The following is a 22,604-nucleotide window of genomic DNA, read 5'->3' on the forward strand; positions in this document are numbered from 1 at the left end:
GGTTTTTTAGATAGACATTCTTAAGACTCTTCCTCTGCAGTGATTAATCTCTTGTGCTTTTGTGTTTCTTTTTTCTTTTTCTTTTTTTACCCAGGGATGTTGCTGGTCACTACTGACACATTAGGCCATGATTTCCATGTTTTTCAAATACTGACACATCCTTGGTCATCATCACAAAGTGCCGTCCATCATTTGTATACACTTCACAGGGGAGAGACTGAAGCCAAAGTAAGTTAAAACTATTTGCTGAAGAATAATCCCCAGACACCTTATACATTTTGTGTATGTTGGCACTTTAATGTTTGTTTCAGCACACAAAGAGCCTTTGTTATGTTCTAGCCACAGAAAGTATAAGAGCACAGCATTTAACCTGGACAATAATAAATTCTTGCCCTTTACAATGAGGTGCTGTCAGATTTATTCAGATATGACACTGCCTCCAAAGAGCCCAGATTATTAGCTGTGTTTGTACTTAACCTTTTCTCATGTAACATGTTAAACATTTGTCTAGTGCCCGTGAAGGAATTGTCAGGGTTTGCTTGACTTTGGTGGTAAAAGCCAGACAGACAATTAGAGTTGAATGGAAGAGTTAATCAAAAGACTGTGATTAACTTCTATCTACACTTCAGCAAAGTTGGGGAACCTGCTGGCAACTGTAGTGATGCAGATTTAACTTCCCAGTTTAAAAATCCCACTCTTACGGATGGAAGGTGAAGTTAGGCAATTAGGAAAGGGTGAAAAAGGCTAAAATAAGCTGAAATTATATTTTAAAAAATGCTCAGTAAACTGATTTACCGCTACAGTGGAAAAAAGTGAGAGAGATCACTTTTGCTAGCATCACTGTGATAGAAGCAGTGCAGCGTGCTATGCTTGGGTCCTTCACTGCAGTGCTTTGAGGCATCGAGAGAGCCTCACCTTTGTAGCATTGAGTAACTGTTGAAGAACCTGTTTTAAATACATAAATAAAAATGTCACCACAGGGTAAGAAATGAGCATTGCACTTGCTGATGCAATTACACACTGAAAGCACAGACTTGTGACAGCCTGGCAGATTTAAACTAGTGTGACAGAGAGAAGCCTCGGGCACTGTGATTATGACCCTAACACTGGGAGCTTGGATTATTGTGGTACCGTGATTATAGCTCCTTCGAACCTTTTTTTTTTTTTTTTTTTTCTTCCTCCTATGAATTGTGCAGTTTCCATTAAGTTTTTTTGGCTTAGCTTTGTAACAAGTAGAATCTGAAAGCTTTGTTTAATGGAGTAGTGGTTGATAATGTTTCAATCTGTGTGAATGTAAATTACTGGTAGTTTGAACACTCTGAAGTTTTGCTGCTACTGGAAAAGTGTAATTACTGTTACAGGCAATGGTTGACTGTAGGGAGGAATAACTAATCTGGAAAGTGAGGGGAAATTAGGAAAAACTGTCCATATGGGATAACATATATAGTACTTACAAGTAATTTTTGTAATATAAAGGGCATTGGCATCTGTGTGTCTACATGTACTCTGTCGTCTGTTTCAGCATGCACTGTAATGTGTTTACTGTTTTACAGTTATTTTTGTTCTACTTTCATACAAAAAATGGGCAATATCCTATAATCAGTAGGACTCCAGTCAGTAGGAACAAAGATGTTCTGTTTTTTACAGCTGATGAATATGTTTTTAAGGTCTACATTGGAAACCAAACATAACGTTTTAGAATATAAACCTTTATTGATACACCTTTTTTTGGGACACAGTTTTAGCATCTCTGTGAAAGCATTGCCTTAAAATTCTCAGAATCAACATAGTAAAGGTTTTTTCCTAGTTTGCCACATAGTTTTCGTTTGGGATGTGAACAGTATAGCTTTTGGAATGGTATAAACTAGAGAAAATTCTAACCAGTCTGGGGCGTTATTGGTGGATTTCACAGCTCCCTTGATAATTAAACTATACAGCAACAGTATCGCATTGGTACCTGTGATTCTCAACACACATCTATCATTTAAAATATTTACATAAGATGATGGATGGTTGTACTTTTTCTTTTGGAATTACAGTACTTGTAGTTGTTTAGTGAGAAAAGTGGTGTGTGGTGCTATTCCTTTGTTCCATAATTTTTGTCTCTGATTAGCATTAGAGAAGAATTTTGGAGACTGTTCAATTTAAAATTCTCAGCGCAGATATTCTGAGACACACACTGTACCTTCTTTCTTGGTTAGAATAGTATTTGTACATTTGCAACCAGACTCTTTTCCTTTCCCCTGGTTTAAAGCTAACTGTGAATCAAGGCCAATGGTCTTAAAGGTCACCTTCTGTACTGGAGCTATAAAAAGTTCTAATTTGTGTTGATGGACATGAGTGATTATCAGTGTCAAAATTTGTTTAGCTAGTACCCATTATAAATAGTTTAAACATCGCCATTATGCCCTTTTTATATGTGATGTTTTAATGTCCATACTGAAATCATCTGCTTCGTACGTGAGATTCTGGCCAATAGTGCTTCACCATATATTTTCCAACCGTGTGGAAATCCTCCTCTCACAGACTGATACATGACTTGTCTTTTCTTGCTTTTTGCTTAATAAATGTCTTTCTTGCAAATACTACTGATATTATAAGACCATTTTGTTCATGGACAAAGAACTGGTACATTCGTAATGCCTAATGGCTGAATGGCTGTGTCGAAGCTGCTGGACACGCAGCAGTTTCCTGTTCGGGATCACTGCTTCTGCACAAATGGACTGTACGTGGAGTACACCGTCAGACCAATTTTCCCAAGAAGTGTTGGATCTACAATGTGTGCTTTGTGTAATACACGGCATACCAGTTTTGCTCTGGGAGCAGAAATCAGGGAACCCTATGTGTGGTGTTCAAATATTGACAGGTATGGCTGGGGTTACAGAAAGCGCGAATTGTAATTTCACCCAGTATAGCATATCGGCCTTGGAGTATCCCCTTTTGCAGGGCTGCAGAATTCCCAGTCTTGGTTTTACAGTGTCTTTAGTGGCTGGAGGGCAGAGCAATACCCTGGTATTCCTCATCTGTCTCCTAAGAGAAGGTGACAGGAAGTCCCCTCTGTCATTCCCCTGCAGAAGCATCTTAAGTGGATTAAGTTGCACATTTAATGTACATTAAAAAAAAAAGAAGCAAGTGTTGTGATTTAATAATGGTGTTTTCTGATCGATTTACTGCAATCAAGTAGTGTCTTCAAGTCACCCACATGTCTTTCTACTGAGTCAGATGTATTAGCTGTATGGTTACTTTGACTTAATAACACTGAAGAATATATGCTCCATCCTGCATTAATTTTTCAGAATTCCAGACAAAGTCTGGTTTGGTTTAGGGTTGAGAAATTTTGGTCTGAAAGACTATTTCTGCCTTTTTCCTGACTGATTCTGGGAGGTAGAGACTGATTGGGAAGGGATCTGTAGGGATTTGGTCTCTTCATGGACCTTAGGATCTTGTCCTTAGGCGACGCAGAAATCGTCCTAAGCAATTGCAATCAGTTGGCCAGTCCAACTGGACAGCGTCACTGAAATCATACTGCCAATGAGCGGGATAAAAGAGAGGCTATGTACTTTGATTTTTATAAAGGGGAAAATGAAAATGGATTTTAATAGAGAAAGTTGCGTTTACATTGACAGTCTGTCTCAATAGCTGTACTTAGGCTATTTGTAATGTTTCTGCTGGGTGGACAAGAAAGGGATGAGGCTGTTAAAAGTTTCTCCGCAAGATAAACTTTCCATCTACTGAAATGTTGCTTACAGCAGATTGTGCTGGGCTTCAATATATATATTCAGTATATGATCATACACACTTTCTGAACAACTGCTGGTCTTTTTTCCCTGCAGCGGTGTCCAAAGGCACCTGCTCGCCACTTTCCACCTTTTTTTGTTAGTGATCTTCTTTTCAGGGCTTGGCTGCCTGGTGTTGGCTTCGTGATGCTGAGGGAGATGTAGGTGCTGTGCTTGGTAAGGCGCGTGTTTTGAGCTTGCATTCCCCTGGATGCGGAGTTCAGGGTAAGCAGTAGTCTTCTCCCCAACTGTTCCCAGCTGGTTTTCCTTTTCTTTCTGCATGCTTTGAACAATGAAACAATGTTACTGAGTATTCCAGGGTGGGTATTGCAAACCTCTGTTGTGTTTGCTGACTTTGAGCAGCAAATACAGGAAGAAGCCTTACGTGCTGAATAAAACATTGAGTCGGGACTGTGAAGATCACTCAGTTCCTAACAGGGCCACTGACTTTTTGGCGTGACTAATGAAGATTAAGATGGAAAGTAGACCTCTGTCTCGTCAGGGAATTGTGAGGACAACAGCTATGAATGAATGTGAAGCGCTCAGGTGCTTTATTCATTTGAGTGATGAGAGTCCCAAGATCACAACATTGAAAGTTCCTTTTTGACAGACAGAAGTCACTGTTTCAGCTACATTTGATTAATATCTTTTAGTCTTTAAGTGCCACTTACTCTTTAGAATTTTTTTTTTTCACTTAAGAAAACAAAACCAAGTATGTTTGATGCGCTGTGTTAAATTCTGAAGGCTCATTGCAAGTGCTGGCTGTGTTTAACCATACCAGAGAGAGAACTGAGGCTCTCTGAGAATCCATGCTTGCACAATTCAGCCATAAAGAGGAAAAATGTGCATGTGTATGTGATGCATCTTTTGGTTAAGGATACATTTTCTTGTCCTACGGCTCTTGCGTTGTAAATCAACACTTACTGCACTCCTAGTTTTATCCAAGAGTATTTTGGGAGGCTTTTAATAAAGGTATAGCATGTTCTGAACTGAGGAAGCTTATTTACTTGCAGATGAAAGTTAGACTGTCACCTGATGATCCTTTCTCTTTGATCTGAAATTGTAAACAGAAAAAAAAAAATCCCTGAAAACAGTATTATCTCAGCCTAGAACAAATAAATGTAATGATAGCATCAGTGGGCTAGTGGCCAGGGTCCTCTGTAATCTTTTACGCTGTCAGACCTTTGTTATTCTGGCTCTCAAGCTGCTGTTATAACTGACTTCGGTCAGCATAGGTAAACAGAGGGAATGATAAAAACATTCCAGCATGGGCTGCCACAGAACATGGGCAATTTTACGCTTTTCTGGGGAATGCGCGAATGTTTTTGTGATGTGATTTCATAGAGTCTGTTCAAGGCTGTGCCACGTACAGTGTCCAGGTAGTGGAACATTGGAATGGTTTACAACCTTTCGATGTAAACCTCCATGGTTAACAGAGATGTCGTCTGGTCTTTTGACATACTGATGTAGTTGCAATTATTGAAATAGTCTCTGGAAGAAAGACTTTGTTATTTCTAGGAAAGAATCTGGGGACAGTCTTGAAATAATAAAGATTGATTTAGGGAAGCTGATCAGTCTTCGATGAAAGCAGACAATAAGGAACTGCTGCAATTAGAAGTAGCTTAACTGTCTTGAGGAAACAGAGCTCTAAGCAGAGTGGCGTTTGCAATTTCAGTTATTAATAGAGAGCAGCTACTTTGGCTGAAGGACCCTCATGAATGTCTCACTGTGCACAGATTCTGCCGTTGTTTTTATATGAAACTGAAATCAGTTTTGACAACTCGGGGAGACAGAGATGGGTCTGTGTGCGTCTGATAAATCATATTGTGTAGTCCATGATTTTATTATTTTTTCATTTGTGTGAATCGTCATTTCCTTAATTTTCTCAACCAAAAAAAAAATTCAAATACAGACCAGTTTTCTAATTTATTTTGAACCTTGCCTCCTTAGTACTGCTGCTCTTTGTTGTTGTTTAATGATATTGGTTTTTTATTTCTGCCATCTCCTTGCAGAGCATAATTAAATACTTAAGTCATATCCTTCAAATAATGGTATGTTTTCTCTGTGACAGTGCATGGTGTGCATGAAACTGGGTTAAGTTCCTGTTGCAGTAATGCTAGTCATGCTTTATTGTTGTTTCACTTCACTATTGAAGATTAATTTAACGCAGTGAAAAGCACGAGAGTGTACACATTGTTCTGGCGTAACTCGCCACGACTGAAAACGGGGCACTAGGAGCAAAAAAAGAGCCCTAGGAAGATCAAAATGCGTTTTAATAGTTGTTTCTTGTGATCACTGCCAAGATACCTGGTTCATCGTTGCAAGCTTGGTTTTATAACTATTCTCATTGTGCACATGCATCAGGAGTGGCTTTGTCTGGGGAGGTACCGTGATAGCCCAGTAAAGGTCCTGCTCCTTTCGGAGAAAAGAAGTGACAGTATCCATCTAAGTGTTGTGCAGCGAGTTAGTACAATATTAACTTTTAGATGCCCTGAAATACAGAGGCTGGGTATGGGCTGTCAGTCACGCCCAGGAGCTGTGGTAAACAAGGTCACTGCCTGTCCCATGGGATTGCTTGTGTGATCAGCCATTCCTCTGACTACCCCACCTGCTTTTAAAATACGTTTTCTATGTGTTGCCCTGACTTCTGTTTCATTTCAGCTATGGCTTGAATTATTTTTTTAATTTATTTCATGAATATGTTCTAATTAACATTGCATTTAAATTTGGAGAAGCTGGGGGAATAAGGAAGGAATAATAGCAAAAACTTATATAGATTTCCGCTATATAAAATAAGCGAATGTATGTCAGCTTTGAAGCCTTTGGTTCAGATGATTTCCTCCAGATTCTCAGAATATCAGAAATAGTTTTTTGATCTGTACAGTTATAAAAGCTGATCTTCAGTAGAGCTGTTGACACACAGCGTGTCCTTGTAGGGCTCCGTATATTAGATTACTCTGCTGTCTCACTCAGGGCAGCCTCTGAACATAGCAGCTAAATTTTCATTCAGTTTTCTGGAGGATTTTATATCCCAGTGTTCAAAACACAGGAAAATGGGGTAGTGGGAGTTAAAAAGAAGCATAGAGGAAAGGAATGAAGGAAAACAGGAGAAGACAGTCAGACTGAAGAGAAGTTGCGGAAGTTAGGAGTGACTGCTTTGACGGAAAGGGTTGCAAGAAAGAAATGGTGAAGGTGGGAGAAATGACAAAGCTGAAGGAAGCTGCGAGGTGGAGGACTCCTTGTGTAATACAAGCGTTTCGAAAGAGTTCTTTCCTAGCGCCTGTGAAGGCAACCTTTCTCAGACTTTATTTCCTTTCCATAGAAATACTGGATGGTTTCTTTCCAAGTCGTGCTAAAGCCTACCAGAGTATCTGAAACATTGTTTAATTGCCTCTGATAGGGTAATAGTCAAATTGTCCATGATTCTGAAAATAGTACTGATAATTTTGTGAGGGTACTGAATAAAGTTTTTGTATTACTACAGAGAAGAGTCAGCAGTAGACAGTAATATAAGTGGCGCAGCACGTCTGGGCAGCCAGAACCCCTTTTGGGTTTGACAGGTACTGATCAGGATTCACGGAGCAAGCTGCATAGTCTGTAAAATACGGACAAAATTTCTGCAGACCTCCTGGAGTCACAGAATGCCCTGTTTAGAAATGGGTGAATTTTATCCTTATAACATTCTGTGGTCGTCTTAAGTGCATTCCTTTGGGCCAGGGAAGGCTTTGGTGTTTCTAATGAGGACCTTGAAGTATCCAGGGATTTCACCGAGACTTTTGGATATGCAAGAAATGTAGCTTGAAGCTTAAGATACCAAACTGCTCGCAAACTAGGAAGAAGAAATGGGAGAAAGCTAGGAGAAAGCACCGATGTTCCTACAAACGTATTTAGTATTGCAATTTAAAATATCTTAAGGGTTCCCGAGTTAAACAAAAATCTCAGATCCGTAATTTCCTTTACGGGCCCAGACAGAAAAGGATAGATAAAATTTTGAAATACAGACATGAGTATTAAATCTGCTGTTGACCTTGAGTTATAGAGTAAACTTTGCATCGTGAGACATCTAGTATACTTTGTACTTTATTAAAGTATATCTGTAAACACTATGGGGTCTTGATTGATCTTTGGTATCTAAACATTACATCATAATTAACAACAAATCCAGAAATATATTATAAATACATGAAATAATAGTACATTAACCTAAAGGACAGCAATAAATTGCAACGCTTAGCATAAACTTGAAAACCACTAATGGGCCACTGTGCAGTTTGTTTATACTATAAGCAGTCAAGGACTGTGTGTAATGTACAGTAACAGCGTGGTGGAGAACAGCAAGTCTGATGTGATAATTTATATTCTTTTTTTTCATGGACACACACAGCTGATTTTTTGAAGTAATTTCTGAGACTGCCGTGATGAGCATTCTCCTTTCAGTCTGGTCCACTGCTTTCTTCCATGTCTACTGGAAGGTTACAGACTCTTTGCATTGCACAGATGGATTTGTGCTGTTTTGATATGAATGTATTTAATTCATGCCCTTATATGAAATTGGAAATATTCTCTGAGTTACCTCCCTGAACTGTCTGTGGTACAGCTACTTATTGTTTTGTCTGTGAAAGACGAACAAGGACATTTTTGAGACTGGTAGGAGATAGGTAGAATTCCTGCCTGTGTAACGGTGGCTTCCAAAATACTTTTTGTCACTGCTGAGTAGGGTTTCATAGCTGTATTCCTATAAATCTTGATTCATTTCACACTCGTCTGTCAACACCTTTTTTTCTTGTTGTTATTACTGGGTCTTAAAAACCTTTTTTTCCCCTGCCTTTGTGGTTTCAGCCGTATTTTAAGTAGTCATGACCATGATACCCAGCCTCTGACTGCAGCAAGTGTTTGTGATCATTATTTTGAAGAGAGCGTTTTGGATTAAGTTGTTCCAAACTTTCTTCCTGAAGATTAGGAATACTTTTTTCTATGTAATGTTTACATTGAGAAAAAAACATCCTGTAATGATTATTTCCCAGTTTCTTGGCTTGTGTTGTCATATGTCAGGGCTGTTGTATGTGTTTTTAAAACAACATAATCCGAAGGATGTGTACTGAAAACTGAGTATTAATATAGAAACATATAAACTTCTGTTATGCAGTACAGTGAGATGCAATTCTTTTTTTTTTTCTCTATCATCTCGTAGAAATGTCCTCTAAAAATGCTCTACCAAGTAACATAAGATAAGAGAGGGTACGTGGTAGACTTGAGTGAAAGCAGTGTTTTAAAGAGTTTGGCTGTGAAATCAGTCGAAGTGCAGGAGGGAAGCAATTGAAGAGGCACAGGCGGCCTGAGTCTGTCCTGTAAATGCGGCTCAAAGGTGTCCATTCGCGGGGAGATTTGTAAAGTCCCGTCCAGATAGCTGTGGTTTCAGGGGAGGACGCTCTTCTGCAGGGAGCGTGAAACTGCAGAGCGAGACAGAAAAAACTTGTGTTGGAGGTAATGGAGTGAGTCAGCAGAGGAGAGGAGAGGAAGGAAGGGAAAAGCTGTTTTCTTGAGGCTGGGACAGATAGATGGCTTTAGAGATCAGGAGGGGAATGTAAAGCTGGATCCAAAATGAATACCAAATATTTGGACAACAGTGGTGTGTTCAGAGGGGTCACGTCTAAGGACAAACATGGCTGTTCTTCGTGTTACTAGAAATTAGAAAGCAGGGCCTCTGGTAGGATTGCAATTATATCCACCAGCCTTAATGATGTTATGTTGGTGATCTTTCTGTTGTAGCTGAGAATGGCAATTTGTATACGGTTCTTATGTTTGATTTTGACCAGTAGAAATTGCCTCTTTAAACGGCAAGTATTTAGATAGTCTTGGTGCCATAGTTTTTCTCCGACTCCCCACGTCTTTGGGGTTTCTTTTTTTGGCTCTTGTTAATCCCTGTGGGGTCTCTAATCCTTTTGAGCAATCTATTAAGGTGAAACACTTTGTAGGCAAACTAGGAGCTGTAAGTGCTGTGACTTTATGTCAGTAATACCAGCATCACTGAAAGTGCTAAACCTGTCAGATTTCGGGGAGATTGTTTAGCTATATCCTTAGCAGACCGTGCGGGTATTTGAAAAGAGCAGGTGTGTAGCGCTGGTTTTTGGTTTATCTGTGTAAAGTTGATGAAGCATTTTGTGTCGTGACAGTCTGTCAGCCAAATATCTTGTCACAAGTCACAAGACTTAAATCCTTTTTTTATCTCAAAGGCTTCAGGGCTCAGTTGGAAACTTGCACTTTGATGAATACTTGCTGCTTTTGTCTGGAATAGCTGGAGTGCATTTCTGGAATATTTGTCAAGATTTTATCAGTGTTTACTCCAATTTGAGTACCTAGTGTATTGTAAAACCGGCTTCAGTGAAATCTTAAAGAATTTTATTTAGTTTATGCTGTTTAATAATATAATGAAAACTAATTCTTCATCTATGTGTTTGTTTGCCATGTTAAATCCCACTTGTGTATGTGGTTCTTTTTAGTCAGCTTTTACCTTTAAAAACATTTTTGGAAGAATTGTTTTAGGATTTTTTTTTTCTATGATAAATCATTTTAACCTAGACTACTTGTTTTCTTGAGTTGTCTGCCAGCATGGGGCTGGAAACAAACTTTAATCTCTCTTTTAAAGCATTCCTTCAAGAACAAGAATTTGCTTTCCATCAAAGCGTTTTGTAAAGCACACTTAAAAGAGAATTAAATCCTTCTGGACTTCGTATCTGTGATCTACGCAAGGAGTAACTATAGTAGAAATGTTTAACTGTATTTTTAACTTGTGTTTCTCAAGCAGTGGATAAGTACTCATATGCATAAGAAGTAGTCTAACTGGAGGTCTTTCCTGGGACTTTAATAGCTGATTAATAAAGATTGTTATGTGTAAAATGGAATGGGTTTGTATAGAGAAATGGCCAAAGTTGTTCAGTTTCTTCTGACAAAACTTGCAATCTAAAGAAGAGGTCCAGGGATACCTGGATGAATGGTTGTCGTACTAATAGTAGCAGGATTAGAGACCATTACAGACAGCTTTTGGAAATACTGTCTATTGAGTTTTGATTTGTTAAGCTATGTAGGACATGGTATTTCTGTTGACTTAAAGTGCAGTTTTGGGTGCCAGTATTTGTCAAAATCAGGCCCAGTGGCGAGATCTCTCTCTTCTTCTCATCCTTCCCTTTCCCCCTTTTTGGGTAATCTCTAAAAATTAAACAAAACAAGCAAATAACAAAACATGTAATTGAAATGATTTCCCAGCTCTTTTTAGAACTGAATTCTGTTTGAAAATTACACCAAGCTCTTGTGGCTTTCTGTAGCACTTTGCAGCATGGTTTATTTTCGTAAGTTCAGGCCTGTTGAAAAGAAAAACCCGAGAATATTTTGAAAAGTACAGAAAATTTGGAACCGGGTATTATACTGCAGCTTCTATTTATAATACATACTGAATACAAAGTTCATTGGTAGATGTGCAAAAATTCAAGTTACTGCCTAGAATTAGGGGGTTTTAATCACCTTTCCAATTAAAATTTGTGTTTGTTTAAAACATGATGGTCTATTTCTTTTGCTAGATGTGTGTTCATTGGTGGCTACAGTCTCATTTCACTCTTCTGTTTTGTAGGTACAGGATATCTCCTTCAGCCATGACTGTCGTTGGGTTGTGGTCAGCACGCTTCGTGGCACTTCACATGTTTTTCCTATCAACCCTTACGGTGGCCAGCCCTGTGTCCGAACACACATGTCGCCCCGGGTGGTAAATCGCATGAGCCGATTCCAGAAGAGTGCCGGGTTGGAAGAGATCGAGCAAGAGCTGACATCGAAGCAAGGAGGACGCTGTAGCCCTGTTCCAGGCCTGTCAAGCAGCCCATCCGGCTCACCGCTCCACGGTAAATCCCTTTTTTCTTTTTTTTTTTCTTTTTTTTTTTTTTTCCTCTCCTACATTCTGAAGAAACCTTTCCCCTTGAGTAATCAATGCCTGCGTGCTCTAAGATGTTTCAGTACCTGCTGTGTAGCTGCCTGACGATTTGGTTCCTAAGTAGCTTTGGAGATGCTGTCCTAAAGATCTTCATAGTCTTCCAGTTTCACGTTTCAGTAGTATTTGCTAACAGCCTGAACAACAGAAATGTTGATTTTACTGGAGATTGCAAGAATTGATTTGGTTCATTCTGTTTGCCCGTGTAGTTTATGCCACTAAAAAATGAGTTTCATAAAATAAGGTGCTGCAGGTATTCAGGTATTGTGCAAAACTATGTAATGTACGCAGGTATTACAGGAATGAGCTAAGGTATAAATACTTCAGAAAGATAGTTCTAGTTTTTCAGCTTACTTAAGTAAACTATGCTATCACAGATGTGTTAATAATTTCCACTCTAAACTGAAAGTTTTGGGGTCTTCAGGTTTCAAGTTTTGTTTCCATCTAGCACACGGTCAGTATCTCATCTGTATTCAAATGCAGTTGCCTAAAATTCTCATTGCTCATCAGCCTCAGTGATCATGAAGCACATCTAGATATCTATAATAAATACTGTTTAAGGAGAAATGTGGAAATGAGGCAATGTGAAGTTGATGGCATAGATTTTTGTCCGCTTTGTGTGTGTGTGTGAGCAATGTGTCAAATAATGTACAAAGGAAAAAAAAAAGGCCATAAGAATTGATTTGTACATCCTATTCCTGTGGTGGACGTGCTTTATAGAAACTAAAAGGACGTGAAGGGAAGCCTATAAAAAGGTTCAAAAATCATCATTGTTGCAGCTTCTTCAGTTTCGTCTTTGCCGTTCTTATTGCCCTTCTCTTGCGTGGGGTCTGTGCTAAAGTTGCTTTGTTTGGGTTCAGGATTTGCTGCATCCTTACCCCTCCTTTCTGTTCAGTCACCGCTTCTGTTGAAGTGAAGTTTAAATAGCGGTTTGGTATGGATAGCCACCCTTTTCCAGTCTGAGAGTATTAAAACTGGCAAGGAACAGCCGCTCTTCTCTAGTCATGAGTAGGATTAGAAGTGCTTGTGGAGCCCAACTATGTGCTGTCGTAGTCAACATCGTTGCTGCTATAGAGAGAACCTTTGTGGGACTTCTGAACCAAAGGAACATTTTTATGACTTGTTGGTTATTAAGGGGACCAGACTTGGCTCAGAAGCAGCCTCTGTATTTTTGCCTTTCTTTGGACTTTTCTAAACCAAGTTTTCCGCATAGCTGTTCTGGAGCCGTGGTCTTCTGCCTGGAGCTACTGGACCTACCATTTTACTTTCTCTCTTGTCATTGTACAGCAGCTCAGGATGGCAGGCTTGGAACAGGCTGGGGAGTGCTGTGGAGGTTTACTGTGGCACATCCAATCCCTTTTAGCTGTTGACGTCATGTAGAGGAGGGGAAGGAACTATCAATTTGTGTAGCTTTCATCCGACCCGTTTTGTTTTCTGTCAAGGGAAATCGCAGTAAGTTGTTGCCTTTACAGTACTCTGAGGTACCTTTGAAGTTTTAAATAGATTTGACACTTTTTTTTAAAAAAAAAAAAAAAAGAAGAAACTGCAGTTTCATTTGCTCTAGGATCCTCAGTGGTGAACAGATTTTGGAGGCAGGAGAAAGACATGCATGGACGAGTTACTGAAAGGGAGCAGCGTTTATGGGAGTGTCTCGAGAGTTTTAAGGCTTCAGTTTTCAAATGTCTGTCTTGAAATATAATAAATAAATCAGATTTTTTTTGAGATCTGAAGGCTGCACGTGAGCACTGAGAATTAAGGCAGGAAGGTGACTTTGGTTTCCAGAGGACGTCACACAGATTGAGCTCATGACTGTCTCACAGTATAGAAGGTCTTGAAGTTGGACCCGTACTAGGACTGTGTGTTGGTAACTTGCAAACCTTCATTTGAAAATTTTCCGTGAGAAATTTGTGGGGATTGTATGGAGGAGTTGGTGGAGTTATCCTAAAAAAAAATCTTAGGAAAAAAGATAAAATAGTTTCCTTTTAAATAATCTTTCTGGTGAAATATTGTAATGTTTTTGGTAATATTAGTGCTGCTTTTTCATTTCAGTAATCTTTCCATTTACCTGGCTGAAGGCAAGCAGCGTATTGAACCGTATCATATGCCTTTTTTAAAAGCCATTTATCCATCAACTTTTAAAAACACCCTGCAGTTCATGGTGACTTTCAGGGGAGGGATTTTGTGTGCGTGTGGCAGCTGGATTAGCCAGTGACCGATTATTTTAATTTGTGAGCTAAGATATGTTTATTCAGATTGTAACAACTCCTTATCGTATTATAGTGTTAAATTATTGTTGTTTGGAGGAGTTACAGCAGTTTGGTGACAGCAGCGCAGGCTAGTACTCAGAACAGAAAGGAGCACTTCTGGGTTTAATTCTTTGCTTTACTTTTAACTCTGTGACCCTTAGTAAATTTTATTCAGCTGATTTTGTCTATCAGCTTTCTACTGTGTAAAAGAAAAATAACCTCCGTGTTCCCCATGTGTGGAACTACTTGGATTTTGTAGTTTTCTTTAAGAATAACTATTACTTTCCTTAATCATCCCTCTAAATGCAGCTGATTATAATGGAAATAAAAGCAAAGACCGTGTCCTGGAGAGCACCATCACGCTGGGACTAACTGTTAAGTGACCGATTTGGAGAATATTGTAATAAACTGGGTTTGCCTCTGGAGGATTTTTTTGTGTGGAGTCATGTCATCATAATGTTCCATTTAGGTCCATTGCAATCTAGAAAAGTTTCAATAAACCCTAAGTTAGAAAAACTGCTGTTAATCCTCCTGCTGATAGTTATTTTGCATTTCAGTAGCACTGCTACAACCTTAGGCCCAAAGTGAGCAAAGCGCTTGCTTGTGATCTTCTTTTTTGCTTAGCAGTTGTAACCTGTTGATGTTAACTTGTGATTAGCTTTTGTTCTTGTAAATATTTTCAGAGTTCAGGCTTTGTAATATTTTTCTCACTTGTTTTTAAACTAGTTTCAAAACGAAACTGTTTGCTCTGTATATAGTAGGGAGGCAATCTATTTACATTTTGTTCTGAGTACCCTAGGAACTGTTTACCCACACAATGTAAGCCTTTACTGGGGGTGGGGATGATTTAATTTCCAAATGAATCATAGTTCGGCTTTGTTCTTTTTAGCAGAATGAAGTAAACTGTTAAATAGAGGATGATAGAGAGATATTTCCTTTGCACCTTTTATAGCCAGCACAGATTTTGTTTGGGTTATTCTGTCTGTTAATCCAGGGAGGTTATATTTTTGTCATTCCGTTGGACTGCCAGAGCGCATTGTCAGTAGTATCTGAGTTAGGTTGGGATCCTTTTATGGGCTTTTACTATTATAAGACTGTTACAATGTCACTTGGTTGTGGGGCTGAACATGAGGGTAGAAATGGCCTTAGGTGACCTTTTGGCTTGTGTAGAATGGGGTTGATGGTACTTACCTGTCTCACGGGTACACTGTGTGAATTAATGGCTGAGCAGGTAAAACAGACCTATGTCCTTGATTATGCAAATGTATCCCGTTATCTCCAGGATGCCTGCGTGTGAACAGCAAGGAGCATTTAGCTGTGAAAATGTAATGCTTTGCTTGGAAGATTGAAAGCTCTATAGAGCTTCTATTATTTTTATTCTGCAAATTAAAATTTATGGGATGTTATTGTCATTACTTCTTGCACCACCAGTAAGTTAGTGTCTCTCTAGCTCTACTTGGAGGTTTTTTCTGTTCTTGACCGCAGGAATTTCCAGTATCAGAACAAACACTAATGTAGTAAGTTAAGCACATGTTGGACCTATAGCTACACATCCACACCTACTATAAAACCATTTGGTAATAATGTGACACTCTCTGAATTTGTCTTGTCATTTTACTGGGGATTAAAGTATTGATTTGGATGGTGTAGTTTTGCCAGAAGACCATTCAGAATATGCAGTGGTTCTGTTTCAGATTTAATACCTGTGCTGAAATGGAGTACATAAATTTAGAATTATGAAAAAACATGTTGTTCTCTATATATTGCATTCAGACTTGTGTTTATCTCTCTAAATATTTTAGTATAGCACATTTTTCATTGCAAAATCTTTAATTTCAAAAATCAAAAAGGTTTTCTCTCGCTTTTCCTTCATTTGTTACAATCACAGCATGATTAAAATCCAAGCACGAAACGAGAAGTTTGGTACACATGCAGGCTGAGATGCTTTAAATATTTTCGTGTTACTTTTCACTATTTCCCAGAGTGAAACTCCTTTTACTAGAGGAATTCTGATGGGAAAGCAGAGTTGAAAGGACTGACATCATCAGCCCTTCCTGAAAAAACAGCTTGGTTTCCTTTAAGTAACACTCACTTAAGAAACCACCTATTTCGAGAGAGGCAGACAAAAATAGTTTCAAAGAAAATTAACTGTATAATAACTTAAAGCACTGGAGGGCAGTTCCTTTCCAGAGATTAACTCCAGAGCGGCTGTTCGAGGGGTCTCCGTTAAGCTTTAATTTTTCTCCCTGTAAACCGTAGCAGCTCTCGACAGAAAATAGATGTATAAACGGATAGGAACAGTGCAGAGTGAGCCCGATTTGATTTAGGTTTTTAGTGTTCCTGATCGTTTGATCATTGCGCTCGCCCACGGCCCCGCCCTCGGCTATTTTTCGGTATAAAACCCCCGAACTGAGGTGGTTCCTTTCCCAGCCTCGCCAGCCCCCGGTCCCCGCCGCCGCCCCCGGTCCCCGCCGCCGCCCTGCAGGGGGCGCCCTTCTCCCGGCCATGCCGCGCGGGGCGGGGCCGGGGGCGGGGCCGGGGGCGGGGCCATCGGGCGGGTCCCGCCCTTCCCCCCGCCTCCGCGGTGCCGCCGCGGCGGAGAGCGGCGGCGGTGCCGGGTTTGCATCGCTCCGTCCGTCCCGCGGGCTGCGAACGGGCTCCCCGGGGTCCTCCTGGGCGCGTTGGGAGGGACGTGCGGCGGCGAGAAGAGCAGAGCGCGGGCGGATCCGCGGGGCAGCGCTGAGGTGCTCGTGTGAACCCCCGCAGGCGCTGGGCAGGGGCTGCCTGAAACCGCCTGGCGAGTCTTGATTTCACACTCCCGTTTGACATTTCCCTCCCTGTTTTTAAGGCAATTAGAAAAAAAAAAAAAATTAATTTACCTGGTGGGAGTTTTCTGCTGACGACTTCTAGAGACCATCACTTCTGGGAAGGTCCCAAGGTCCCAGGGCCTCTTGGCTACGGAGGTGCAGGCAGAAGGCCCCCGGAGCCTGGCCCTTCCAGCAGCCCCAGATTACACATGTAGAGCAGGGGAGAAGAGGTACGGACAGCTGACTGTAAGCACCAATTTGGGTGCTGGCCAGGAGCTTACTGGTTGTAAATGAGCTGTGGTTTTAGCTGCCTTTTTTTTTTTTTTTTTTTTTTTTTTTTTTTTTTTTTTGTAATGGATGGAGAATCAGTGGAGTGAGAGAAGTGGGTGGTGTGTTTTGGACAGTTTCTGAAGTGGAAGGAAAAGATCCATTCCCTTCAGATAAGTAAGGAAGTAGACTGATAAATTCTGTCACAAGGGAAGTTTGTGTCTGTACATCCAGTGTTTTAGAAGTGGGCTTTCATAAACAGCGTAGGGAGAGACTGGGGCAAATGTATGGTTGCCTTTATATTTCAAAAAAGGAGTTGTGAGTGTTCCAGATAAATTGAAAAATGAAGGAGACTGACATCAGAAGGGAATTGCAGTGAGATATGAAGTGTAAAAATAAGACTGAGTGATTTAGCGCAGCAACTGCAGTGGTCAAAGCAAACTGGTTCAGAAAGATTGTGGGTAGACAGGCGGAGGGGAAGTAATAGGTAGCGCACAGGAGACCACGATGTCAAAGATGGATCGTGAGGTGAAAGGAAGGTGGAGGGCAGAGAGGAGTTGGATTACCACGGATGTGAGTGACCCACTAAAGTTTTCCTGTCAAGATGGATGATTTCAGTCTTGGTAACATCGAACTGCGGAAAACTTCTATGGAGTCAAGCGTTGATGTGTCAGAGGCATGTACTGAGGGAGCCCAAAGACGAGCGATAACTGGGTTTTTAAGCGTTTCTCTGAAAATGACTTAATAAAATGACATTTTGGGATTCTTTCAGTTGTTCCCTTGATTATTTCCTCGTAATTTACAGTAGAATTATGTTTTTCCAACTTCAAATCTCACCAGGTAACCAGATATTTGAAAGACAGGCTAGTGTAGTTCCTTCTCGTACATCATGAGCAGTAAAGACGTCCTGCAGGTTATGCATCGCATTGGATCGCGTTTTGCTAGTTCTTGCCAACTGGAAGTTGATAAATAGTGATATTAGTGATGCACAAGAAGGAATGTGCTCAACTGCTTTATGGCTTCTCGGCGTGCTTTATGTGTCTGTGCAGAGGACTACAGACCCTTGTATAGAGCTGAACGGTGTATTAAGGAGGAGTGAGTGTGGTCAGCATAAAAGCAGTCACTCAGATTGAGCGTTGGAATAACAAGCCAGCTGAAAAGAGTTGGTCACTGAAGGAGTGATGCAGGAAGGGTTTTCTGAAGGGTGTTTGTGGAATTAGGTCGGGAGAAGAGAGGTCTAGTACAGGCGAGACAGTGTGGTCCAGAAATTTGTTGGTGGGTCGAGGAATGTAAGTGGCTTGAGGGAGCTGCGATCAGTGAAATGACAAAAAGTAGCTTTGCTCACCTGATACAAGCCTGTACTGGGTTTGATCAGAAGGTGAGAAAGTACAATTTAGAGTTTTTCAAGAGACCATATCAGCTAAAGGAGGAGGTTTAAGTACTGAGGGTGTTGTATGACACGTAAGGTTTGGCATGAAGGAAGGTGAAAGCATGTGAAGCTCTGTGTTAGTAACCAGCGAGGGAAAGGAATGGGACAAGAGCTAGTGGGAACAATCATTTTATCTGATGGACCTGCTGAGTTCAAGCCCAAACACCTTCTGCTTCCCCTGGCAGTGGGTATTCTGGGGCATGGCTGCTGCTGCTGTTGAAAGGGAATCCAGGGCTGATCCCTCGTGCTGGCAGTCTGAATCTCAGATTCCCTGTGTGTATGGTTGGTGATTGATTATGCAGTAAATGGGTGCTGCCCTTGTTGTCTTTTTCAGTTTATTATTCTTAAGTAAGGCATTTAAATCAACTGTGCATTTTTGGTAGTCTGAAAAATCTAAACACTTCGTGGAAAGAAACATAAGCATTAAGGTTGGAAATAAAATATACTTGTATCTTTTAAAAGGTTTGTCTTTACCCTTAAATATGCTGATTGTGCTTATTCTTTTTGCTTAGTCTTTGTGGGCTGTGAAAATCAGTTGCTTTTTCCCATCTCAAGGAAATGCATCTTTGACACTTCTCATGACCTGAGTCACGATGCTGTCACAGAGCCAGAAAACATCCTTAATGGTCATGGGTAAAAGAGCAGAGCTGCCGAGGGTGCGTGGTGGGTGGAAGAGGGAGAGAGATTGCTGTAGTTTACTTCAGTTCCTATTCTATGGGTGTTTCAGACAAGCCATTTATTATAATTATCCATGGATATTATTATCAAATTCTCATATGCAGTGGTTCTCAAGGCACTTTTTTTTCCGCATAGCTTGGGATAAATACTGTGCATTCGACCTGGATTGAATTCAGATGCTAAAATATTTGTGCTAATTGTTGCAGCTAGAGCAAGGGAAAAGAAGGCATAGATAAAAGGCGGGACACACACACACACACACCACAAATGTATTAATGTGTGGTTTATTGTCAGTACTGAATTCTAATAAGCTAAGTCCTTTGAGTAAGGGGCTGCTATTAAACATTCCCTATCTCCTTGCCCAACACAGCTGCATGCAGAGATGTCCTTCAGAAATTCCCAGACTGGACATTTTGAAGTTTCTAAGGCAAGCTGACCAGTTTTTCTGACTGTGTTGTCCCAATACAAAAAAAAAAAAGTTTGTAAAGGTCATTTTATTCTGTATCGTTTGGAAGGCAAGTCTGAGGCACCCAAATTTTCTAAAGTTCACAATGCTGAAGTGGTTCGGAGTCATCCCTGAAAGAAGGCTTTGAATTCAAAACCGTGTTGATATGAATTATGATTAATAGACATGACAAGGGGCAGTAATATTGCATACTTGTTTTCTCAAGCGCTTCATCATTCACCAGCAGACAGTGTTAGTAAAATTCCCATGTGCAAGAAGTTGGAGTAACAGAGTCTCTCTACACAGTGCCTAGAAGCTGCCTGTATGATAACCTCATTAGTGGAGTGTTAAGTCTGAGCTCACATCGTCCTTTCCTTGAAAGAGCTTGCAAACTCAAGTCCAGTACTGTGGTAGCCACAGCCTCTGGTCCAGAGCTGGCTTATGGCCACGCGTTGGGGAGGACGGGCTGTGCAAAATATCCTATAGCTGTACCCATAGTAGTTACAAGAAACTAATCTTGCAGTTTTCTATCTGTGAAGAGCTGAAAGTAAAAGATCTGGTACAAATAGGATGGCAACGTCTGGAGCCCTCCCCGCCTGTGGCTGGTATTTACTGGAGGTGGCCTAAGAGCAGAAAGGCCCTTTTGGCTGATTTTGCTGGTAACCACCATCTGGAGCAAACCAGCTGAAGTGTTACTGCTGCTGCCCGCTTTATGGCTATGCAAAGCCTGGAGCCAACAGCTGGCAATCAAGTTTTGCTGTTGTTTTTACTTCAAGGAGAGTTTTGCCCATAAATGGACTTGAGTTTTGCACCAACAATATTTTTAGTTAAATAAATCCTGAAGGATGATTATTAGGAGAGGCTTGTGTGTGTGGTGGTGGAGGGGTTGTTTTCTAAGGAAAAGCTTCAAGGCACCTTTACTGTGCAGCTCTTTGAGGAACTTTAGGACAGCAAACTGGTATCTACAAAACGAGGAGGGGAAATGGCAAGGGAAGAAGCAGACATTTGTGTTAGATTTTCGAGGAGATATTTTTTGCCCAAGGCAGTTAATGCTATGGATGTCCTCACAGCTGCTGGTGAGAGGTGCCGTGGGGCCCGGGACACTGTTCTGTTCTGGCAGAAGTGGCTTCCTCTCCTGTTTGATTCCTCTAGACTGTCAATTTAATTTCTTTTCCATGCAGGAAAAGAAGAAATATGCGCAGAGGCAGGCGAAATGGCCAGCCGTACATCACTAATTGTAGAAGTAAATGACAGGTTCAAATCCCAGGTAGAGCTTGAGGTTTGAACTGTTCTTTCATAATCCATCTGTGGCCGGGTAGAGGTGACAGGCAGCAAAGAGGTCATGGCAGTTCCTTCTCTCTTCTAACCTTTGCCAAGGACAAGGGGAGATTTTTGGGTATCAGTGGGATGCTTTATAACTGAAGGACAAAGTTTTTGAAACTGAAGAAAGGAGGAGGAAAGTAATGTTATGAGGCCATGTTCAGATTTTGAGTGGATGATGCTGAGGAGCAGTGGGAAGAGCTGAAGTTCAAGGAGCTCGGGTGAGAGGGCAGAGAACTCTGTCTCATCAGTAGCTGGGACACTTGGACTGGCGCTTGCATGTCTCAGCAGAGTATTCTGACTTACGAGCTCGCCTGTCACCATCTCATGCCTTGCCTGGATGCAAATACAGAGAAAGTTCTGCTTGCTTAGGACAATCATGGGATGTAGTGCAGCTGTGTTTTAAAAGGTTCCATATCAAGCGTTTTTAAACACTACAAAAACAACCGGCTGCATTATTTTCTCCCATCCATTTCAATGGAATCAAGTTAGTGATAGGTTTTGGACTTGCACCAGTTTAGCTGAGAGAAAAATTTGCTCCAAGTAGCTAGATCATGTGCGTAGGCGTGCTGTAGCTAATACATAATATTCTCCCTTTAATGGGTCTAATTGTATTGAAAACATTGAGGGTTAGGGTGTGAAATGAGTCTGTTTGGTAGGATACAATTCAAGGAAATTGCAATGTAACTTCAGTTTAGAAGCGATCGTTAACTAAAATGATTGGTTTCCTGACTTTTTCTAGGAAAATGTGTACCATTTTACAAAGAAAGATGAAACATGTTTGACTGACTAGAACAAAACATAAATGAAAAAGCCCACTTTGGCAGTAATTAGCGCTCATGGTGTTGAGTGTGTTTCTCGGGACGCTATTGAGGTGGTCTGTCGTGCTCTTCCAGACGACTTCAGTGAGCCAGCATTGCTTCCGCAGGGCGCTCTAGTCGGGTTACAAGGCAGCATTTCTCACCAGGGCGCTGCTGTTTCCTCTTCCGACTGTAGTAGATTACAGATTATACTGGAACATGTCTGAGAAAAGGTCAGAAACGAGGGTGAAAGTCTTGGAACCAAAGCTGGGAAGCTTTCCGTTCTCATCCGGGAAACTTTTTGAATTGAATAAAAAGCAAAGCAAAATAAACCACCATATCCATGACACTTCTGTTTTTCCTGCCATTTTCCATCTCCCAGTCAGAAAGGATTTTATTTCCCTTGCATTATACGATTAGTGAATGTTTAGTTGAGGAATCTTCAGTGTTACACTTGAACAGAAATAATGGCCAAACACAGCTCATTTTCGTGTAACTCTGCCTCCACATGATTGCATAGCCTGGAGTTATTGCATTTTTATTTATCAAATTAAAGATGTTTACATGTAGTATTACTGTCAGGAGACTACCTGGTTCGCTTTGAAATGTAGTCTGCTAAATACTGTAAGATATGAAGGCTAATCAAGTGGGGTTTGAGTTTTAATGACACTGCATTACTAAGCTTTTTGTATTGGAGTAATGGAAGAAAAAGGAAAAAAAATCAACACAGAATCATTTTGTTATGGGGCTGAGAGGTGCTCAATAGCACTTCAGGTTTTTGTGTAATGTATGTAGTGAAACTAAAATCCTTATGATCGTTACTTTCCTACCAGAAAAGCTGTCTGGGCCAAGTCCTGTTTG

The 22,604-nt window shown here is 40.7% G+C and overlaps 1 protein-coding gene across 1 annotated transcript in view; it reads left to right on the plus strand.

Annotated features, from left to right (window-relative positions):
- BCAS3 (BCAS3 microtubule associated cell migration factor) overlaps positions 1–22,604 on the plus strand; it is a 368,528-nt gene that overhangs the window by 109,077 nt on the left and 236,847 nt on the right. The window contains exons 14-15 of the mRNA XM_086475025.1: positions 95–228; positions 11,401–11,665. Coding sequence (XP_086331151.1) covers positions 95–228; positions 11,401–11,665 — 399 coding nt within the window. The remainder of the gene's footprint in view (positions 1–94; positions 229–11,400; positions 11,666–22,604) is intronic.

This window comes from Leptosomus discolor, chromosome 18 (genome assembly GCF_034619465.1).
Source record: "Leptosomus discolor isolate bLepDis1 chromosome 18, bLepDis1.hap2, whole genome shotgun sequence".
NCBI lineage: Eukaryota > Metazoa > Chordata > Aves > Leptosomiformes > Leptosomidae > Leptosomus > Leptosomus discolor.